At 47.0% G+C, this 7,836-nt stretch overlaps 1 protein-coding gene across 4 annotated transcripts in view; it reads left to right on the top strand.

The window, feature by feature from the left end:
* Nucleotides 1–7,836, top strand: part of nphs1 (NPHS1 adhesion molecule, nephrin) — a 47,988-nt gene continuing 40,152 nt past the window's right edge. For 3 of the 4 annotated variants that reach the window (XM_035403185.1, XM_035403192.1, XM_035403165.1), the window contains exons 1-3: nt 1–146; nt 5,129–5,242; nt 7,237–7,434. In XM_035403185.1, the coding sequence (XP_035259076.1) occupies nt 5,179–5,242; nt 7,237–7,434 (262 nt within the window). In that variant the 5' untranslated portion in view covers nt 1–146; nt 5,129–5,178. The remainder of the gene's footprint in view (nt 147–5,128; nt 5,243–7,236; nt 7,435–7,836) is intronic. The other variant, XM_035403174.1, reaches the window with a different exon arrangement.

Genomic DNA, 7,836 nt, shown 5'->3' with positions numbered 1-7,836 from the left:
TTTCGCTGTATGAGAAGGGAGTGAGAGAGAGAGAGGAGACTCCCTTCCCTGGCATTCCCACATCCACATGCCACAGTCACTCTGAACAGCTTCTGGAGAACAACGGAGACAAAAAGTCATCTCTGAACACTGCGGCAGCTCAACAGGTAAGCCCAACTCTCTCCGTGTCTCCTCTCTCTCTCTGTCTCTCTCTCTCTCTCTCTCTCTCTCTCTCTGTCTCTCTCTCTCTCTCATGCAAATCCTTCAGCTTATTCAAAGTGTTCTTAGGAGAGACACGCTCATATGCCAGACACTTATGCACACGGCTGTGGATGAGATGACACTTAAAGAGATTTGAGAGGAACCCTCTCTGTTTAATTTAACTTTAGGGAGAGAGAGCTGGGGTTAACCTCCTCAAAGTTAGCAGTGGGGGGGGGGGGGGGGGGGGGGGGGTTTGTGTCACCTGAAAATGAAAACCCTGTGCCCTCGCGACACAGAGAAAGCTTTTCTCATCATCTCAAATCCTCTCTCATATTTCTTCCAGAACACAATTTCTTATGAATGGTCTATTAAAATTATATATGATAAATAGCTCAGAATTGAAGTCAATGGAGTCTTCTAATCGTCCAGAGGAAAGGATACCTAACATAACGTAAAGTAACATAACATAACATAACATAACATAATGACAAGGACAGGCCATTCAGCCCAACAATGCTTATCATTTTCCTAATTAAATTGTACCCAGTGCTCAGATTACCCACAAGCTAGATAGTATTTAACACCATTAGAGCCTGGTGTTGAAAACCCCCAGTTTTTGCCTCTTCTCCTAAATTACCTGGCAAGCTATTCCACACATTGACTACTCTCTGCGTGTGAAAAAAAAAAAAACGTCTTAAAATAAAAACAAATCCATCCACCCGACTTGTTTCGCCTCTGTAGGACTGTCCCGTTGGGTGCGGTTTGGGTTTTGTCCTCCCTTTCTGACCAGTAGCCCTGCGGAACAGGAAATGCGCCCGGGCTGAGGGAGCTGCGTGGGTCCAGTGCGGACGCGCAGGGAAGCTTTCACAAACACGTCTTTTTTTGTTTTTTCCCTCGCACCGGTTCGCGGGAGGTTTCAGCTTTCTCTCGCGCACAGGCTGAAAATGAAAAGCCCCGAATGATTACTTCGGGTCTTCGTGTTGGGTTTTTTGTTTGCGTTTGGGCCGGGGAACCGAGAGGAGGGGGGTGGGGGTGGGGGAAAAAAGCAAACATCTGGACTCAAATTGCCGGATTCTTCTGCGCAACGGCAATCAATGTTCAAAGAGCAATTTTCCAGTTTTGCATAACTGAAGATCCGGGTTTATTTTAAACTCGGAGGACGACGTGATCAACAAGTTCTGATTGAAGCCGAACGCGTAAACTTCAGATCTTTCCTCCGGGGCGCTCAGCGAAAAATAGCAAAGATCTGATTGAGCCCTCAGGCCATCGCCGAGGCTGAAGAGTGCGAGAAACATTAATATGTGGAATCACGTCCGCACTGCACGAACTTAAAGAATCACATCCAGCGCCTTCCCGGTCCAGCTGAGTTAACTGATTGCAAAGCAAAGTTAAGGTCAAGTCTGTGGAGCCATCCAAAGATGTAGAGAGAGATTCTATTAAAATTCCCTCACTGCGGTAATGGTGAATGATTTTTGTGGGGGGGGGGGGGGGTAAGACTGGGAATCGCATACGAAAAAATATCAAATATCAGATCAAATGCTGTAAAATGCATTTGTGAATGGCTCTTATGGAACCAAAATAAACCCAGAACATAGAATTTTTATAAATGTAGTTTCCCAACTTCACTTATTTATTATAGGCTCAGCAGAACAAGCAATGTTTAAACTCACATTGCAGGTAGAGATAAGGAAAGGTGTGCGAAAAATCGAAAAGAATTAAATAATAGTAGTTTTTCCCTTGCTGTAGTACACTACATTCGCACTTGATATGTGTGCCTGTATGGGTTTTTATATTCCAATGTGCGTTCAAGCACAGTATTACTATGTCATAGTTTGTACATAGCTATGTTTGAGTTATCTGTGTGACACATGTGACACAATCTGTGTGTGTCGCTGGTGTGTGTGACGTCTCAGCGTGTGTCCGTCTCTGTCCGTCTGTGCTTGTATAGCCGCGTTTCCACCAAAATTACCCGGAACTTTCAGTCCCAGGAACTACTTTACCAGGAACTAAAAGGTTCCTTCAGCCAATGGTTGTCTGCGTTTCCACCGGGGTCTAAAGTACCGCGAAGATTAGGCAAATTAGCCCACTGACGTTTGAAAAAGCGACGTTGTCTTCGGTCCATCTGTCATATGATTTCTTCTGTAACTCCATTCTACCACCGAAGTAGCCTACATTATTTTCTAATAACCGGGACAGCCCGGAGGGGTTTATTCCACTTATATACAACGAGTTACCAACAATGACTATATATGGTTACTTTTGTATTTATTGATTTTCATATATCCTCTCCAACACATTCATTATGTTTTTATGCGAACATTCGCTTTCATGTCTTGAAATCCGAAGCGACAGAATGCATTCACATTTATATGTATAACTGGCAACAACAGCAGAAAACATGCACACGTTGTAAACAATTTGCTGTTTGATTACTTTCTCGTCGTCAATTCCATATAGGCTAATGGCAAAATGACAAGAATAGAACGAAAACTCGGACTTGCGTGAAAATGTAAATTAATAGTGGTACAGCCACCGTTTGCTTTCCTTCGAAGTTACTGCTAGCCGAGCAGCGAAGTGTGCCCTCCAGATGCGAACCATGCACCATAAATTAGTCCATAGTCTTTTCGTGGAATTGAAAAATGGCAGTAAAATTGAGTAAAATTACGGCAGTCTGAAAAAGCTAAAGGGAAGATTACTAGAATTAACCTGTTATTTTACCCGGATAAAAAGTGCGGAAGGTGATTTCCAGTTTGCTTGTACTGTAACACCAATGTTAATTATGCAGAACTACCGCATACCTCACATAACTGTATCAAACGTTTGAGTCAATTACAACGGGCTAACAAAGAAAATCCGGAAGAAAATATTCAGCAACCGAATTAATCCGTTTGAATGTTTTGGTAGCCTACGTAATATGCTGTCCCAGCACGAATGCTTAGCATTTTATAAAACGAATACTAAAGCAAGAAAAGAACAGAAGAGCACACGTTATAATTCCAAGACGTTGGCAGGCTATAACCAAAACTAGGCTACTGCGCCGCATAACATACAAGTTTGATTTGAAGTTATTATGAAAATAAATTGGTTTGCCGCTGCATATTTTCAAACATGGCGGGTAATGGCGGAAAATAAATACAACTCAAATGCTGCGAGTACTCGACCAATCAGAAATGTTCAGCGCTGCAAGCTCCACCCAAAAGGTTCCTGTACTTTCGGAAAGTACTACCCTCCGAGCAGGAACGTTTTGGGGGGTAAAACAAAGCCCCCAGAACTAAATTTAGACCCTAGTTCCTGCGGTGGAAACGCACTGAGTTCCTCAAAAGGTTCCTGGTTCCGGGGTATAGTTCCTGCGGTGGAAACGCGGCTTATGTTTGCGTCTAATGGAGGGGGTGCGGTGGAGGGGGTGCGGTGGAGGGGGTGCGGTGGAGGGGGCGGCTTTGGAGCCCAACGGCAAAAAACAAGAAACCGAAAGTAAAAACAAATTAACGCTTCGGCTCCAAGGCCGCAATATTTTTCCAGCGATTAGGGAGCGTGTTCTGCTTTAGGGAGGGTGTTCAGCTTTAGGGAGCGTGTTTGGCTCTGGTCCTTCCAGCGAGGAGGTCAGGGAGGCGCCGCTCCTCTTATTAAGATGCCGGAAAAAGCGCTGAGTCATCTCGCCAGTAGACATCCCCTCTCCCACGCTCCCAACCGACCACTCTCCCAACCGACCACTCTCCCAACCTACCACTCTCCCAACCGACCACTCACCCAGCCGACCAGTCTCTCAACCAACCACTCACCCAACCGACCACTCTCCCAACCGACCACACTCCTAACCAACCACTCTCCCAACCGACGACTCTCCCAACCGACCACTCTCCCAACCGACCATTCACCCAGCCGACCACTCTCCCAGCCGACCACTCTCCCAACCGACCACTCTCCCAACCGACCACTCACCCAGCCGGCCACTCTCCCAACCAACTACTCGCCTAACCGACCACTCTCCCAACCGACCACTCTCCCAACCGACCACTCTCACAACCGACCACGCTCCCAACCGACCACGATATATAATATGTAGAGAGCCTTAGAGTATATAATATGTAGAGACAGTGACTCCAGTAGAAACCTATGGAGAGCACATCAGAACCAGGAAGTACAGTTTGTTCACTCAACGGACATGCTCAGTTGTGTCCTTGGTCATGTGCCTACGTCACAGGTACAACGAGGATAGTGCAGACATTGGCTATAATAAATAATAAATGAAAAATGTATATCTTTGTCTCTGTGGTAAGAAAAAAAAAATTTTCCTCAGAAAAATAATAAGTCATTTTTCTTCCTAATATAGGTTAACCTCAATATTTGAGTGGGAGTATTTTATTTTGGCTGTGAAAAATGAATGAAGCCCAATGGGGAAACTTGGTTTTTGAGCGAAAATCATAGATATCAGCAGGGGGCGACATTACTTCCAGTGCCGAGATTGAGAACCGAAAGCTGGCCCCTTGGCCCCACCTCAGGTGCGAAGTACGTATGGAAAACACGGAACTTCTCTGGGGGAAGCGATAAAGGATGATCTGTTGATCTTCTGACAAAGTTTCTAATTCCGTAGAGATGATCTGAAAAATTGTCACTGGTACCATGATGCAGAGTATGTTTCACCCTGGGTAAAAAGGACTACGTGTCTATGTGGACTGGGGGATTTAATTTCTTATCAAAGACTGTTGAACTGAAACTAATCAACTGAAGAAAAATGCTTGCGAGAGTTGTTGCATTTCATTTATTCAATTTATTTAGCAGAACAACTGTTTGGTTTTCAATTACGTGAATTGCTATTGTTGGTTCCACTGTGGTAATTGACTTGGAAACATCCCAGATTTCCACTCGTCAATTCTGTTTTCTAAGCTCGACACTGTCATCTGTCTGTGTATCAAATAATGTCCACCTGCATTGTGATTGGTTGTTTCAGCAGCGCCAGCGCGTGATTGGTCTACTTTATCACTGGAGCCGGTCTGCGAGATGGTCCTGTTGTCAGCACAGCAAACTTCTTGCCGATGGCTCCTCTTTGTCCCTCTGCTTCTGGGTAATATGCGGTCGACAATGCTGCTATTATGCACGCAATATGCCTTCAACCACAATAGAGTATTTTAATTCGCCTTCCTTGGTTCCACTGGTGCATCCCATCGTTTAGCTCAACACATTCCTCAAACTTCCTTCTGGTGGGTCATCAATGGGCTATTGACGTGGGACCGAGCTGAGGAATCAAGGTTGCTTAGCCCTGTATTATCTCAGCCTTACTATTGACATGTTCCTGGTGACAAACAGCATAGTCCTACTGTAAAAAAAAAAAAAAAAGCAGATTTTTTTCAAGGTAAGACTAGAGTTTCTGCTTTGCTTAAAGCATTCTTTGCGCACATTATGTTTATGGCGCCACAGTAAGAACACTGTTCCGTGGAGCCCAAAGGCTGCCGTGATTCAATTCTCCATCAGGCACAATTCGGAGGTACAACTGAGCCCTTTTTTCCCCCTGAAGGCCATTTTGGTTGCTTCGCAAGATTCTACGTTCACTTCACAAATGAAGCAACGATAACCATGCCGACCTTGAACCAAGGAGGCAGTCCAGCTGTCGCCAATTCTAGAAGAGCGTAGCAAAGCTACAGGCATTAATAGAGGCATGACCTAGTGTGGGAACTCAGCATGTGTTTAAGTGTGAAGGGTCATCATTAGAGATGACGTTGCTGTGATCCACTACTCACAGCTATTCACTAAAGAGGGGACTGCGTTAGTGGGACACTGGGGCGAGGCCGACAGACATCGCCTTGATGGACAGGAACAAACGGGAGAGCTTAATTATAAAGTCTCCGATCGCATTTTTTTTATGCCTCTGTTGGTTTATTATTATTTTTTAAAGTTGCTCCTCTGCACGTCCCCACAGAGGTGGGTCTTCATTCTTAGTAATTACTTTATCGATTCATTTTGCCGGAGCTGAATTGGTCCAATTTTCCCCATTAATAAAACACACTTGTAATTATTGATGCGGGGAGACTCCTGCCTTGCTGGAGCCAGATGAAGCACAGGCAGCCTCTGATCCACGATGCGTTTCTCTGTGGTCCACGATGTGTTACATTACATTACATTTATTTGGCAGACGCTTTTATCCACAGCGACGTACAAAAGTGCAACCACAAAATACAGGTTCAATAAAATACAATACTTATTTTGTACAGCTATTTCTAGCCAAGAACACAGTTTAGTTCACACAATGAACACTATTCTGACCTAACCTCTGCAAAGCCAACTAGGCAGAAGAATAAGCTACAGTATTAGGACAAATACAAATTACCAGAAAGTGCTGGGATGGGAGAACATGTAACAAGTGTCATGAAGGGGGGGGGGGGGGGGGATTTAGAATGAAATATACAGAGTGGTGGTAGTTAGTCCAGGTATAGTCTGAGGAGATGAGTCTTCAGGCCATGGCGGAAGATGGGTGGTGGGGGAGAGGTTCGAAGAGGGACGGGGAGTTTGTTTCATCACTGGGGTGTTCCTCTGTGCTCGCCACCTCCAGGGGCTTCATACAGCCTGTCCCGAACTAATCGGGCGGGCTGAACACTGACCACGCCCGGTCTCTATGAACTCACACCCCGAGCCACACCTTCAGTCTGGTTCCTCCCAAGGTTTCTTCCTGTTTGCCATCTAGGGAGTTTTTTTTTCTTTTTCTTACCAACGTTGCCTTTGCCTTGCTTTGTGTTGCTTTGTGAGGGCTTTAGGCTAGGGTACACTGTGAATCATACCGTGACGCATTCTTTGTTAAACGCCCTGTTCCAGGGCTGCCCAACCCCGCTCCTGGAGATCTGCCGTGCTGCACGGTTTCATTTCGACCCTAATTTGGCACATCCGATTCGGCAAACTATCAGTTTAACGAGATCTCTAGCTGTTGAATGAGGGTTGGGGGTGAAAACCTACAGGACGGTATAGATCTCCAGGAACAGGGTTGGGCAGCCCTGCCCTATATGAATAAGAGTGAAATTAAAATGAACCCCCCCCCCTCCTCCTCCGCCCCCCCTCCCTCTCCACCAGGTGTGGTGCGGTCCCAGCAGGCCTTCAGGACCCAGCCCAAAAACGTGACGGTGAAGGCGGGCGGGACGGCGGTCCTGCGCTGCGAGGTGTTGCGCCCCTCGGGCGTGGTCCAGTGGGCGAAGGACGGCCTCCTCCTGGGACCCCAGCGCAGCCTGCCCGGCTTCCCCCGCTACTCCGTGATTGGGGAAGAGAAGAGAGGTGCGTTTGGCCCAGGCCTGTGTGTGGTACCCCTCCAGTGTGGGGCTGGTGCGTTTGGCCTGGCGTGCGGGGGGATGTGTGTGGTACCCCTCCACTGTGGGGCTGGTGTGTTTGACCTGGCGTGCCGGGCCTGTGTGTGGTACCCCTCCACTGTGGGCCTGGTGCATTTGACCTGGCGTGCCGGGCCTGTGTGTGGTACCCCTCCACTGTGGGGCTGGTGTGTTTAGCCTGGCACGCCGGGCCTGTGTGCGGTACCCCTCCAGTGTGGGGCTGGTGTGAGCGGTGCTACTCTGCGCAATACGCCCGCCCACTTTTCGGGAATGAGTCATTTTCACAAGCTATTCAAGTAAACTCGTGGGCCTGGAGCGGCTGGGGCGGTTCCAGCAGGACCCAGGGGAGGCG

The sequence above is a fragment of the Anguilla anguilla genome, chromosome 1 (assembly GCF_013347855.1).
Source record: "Anguilla anguilla isolate fAngAng1 chromosome 1, fAngAng1.pri, whole genome shotgun sequence".
Lineage (NCBI taxonomy): Eukaryota > Metazoa > Chordata > Actinopteri > Anguilliformes > Anguillidae > Anguilla > Anguilla anguilla.
Note: the sequence above shows the minus strand (reverse complement) of the source record. Positions and strands in the feature narration are given on the sequence as shown.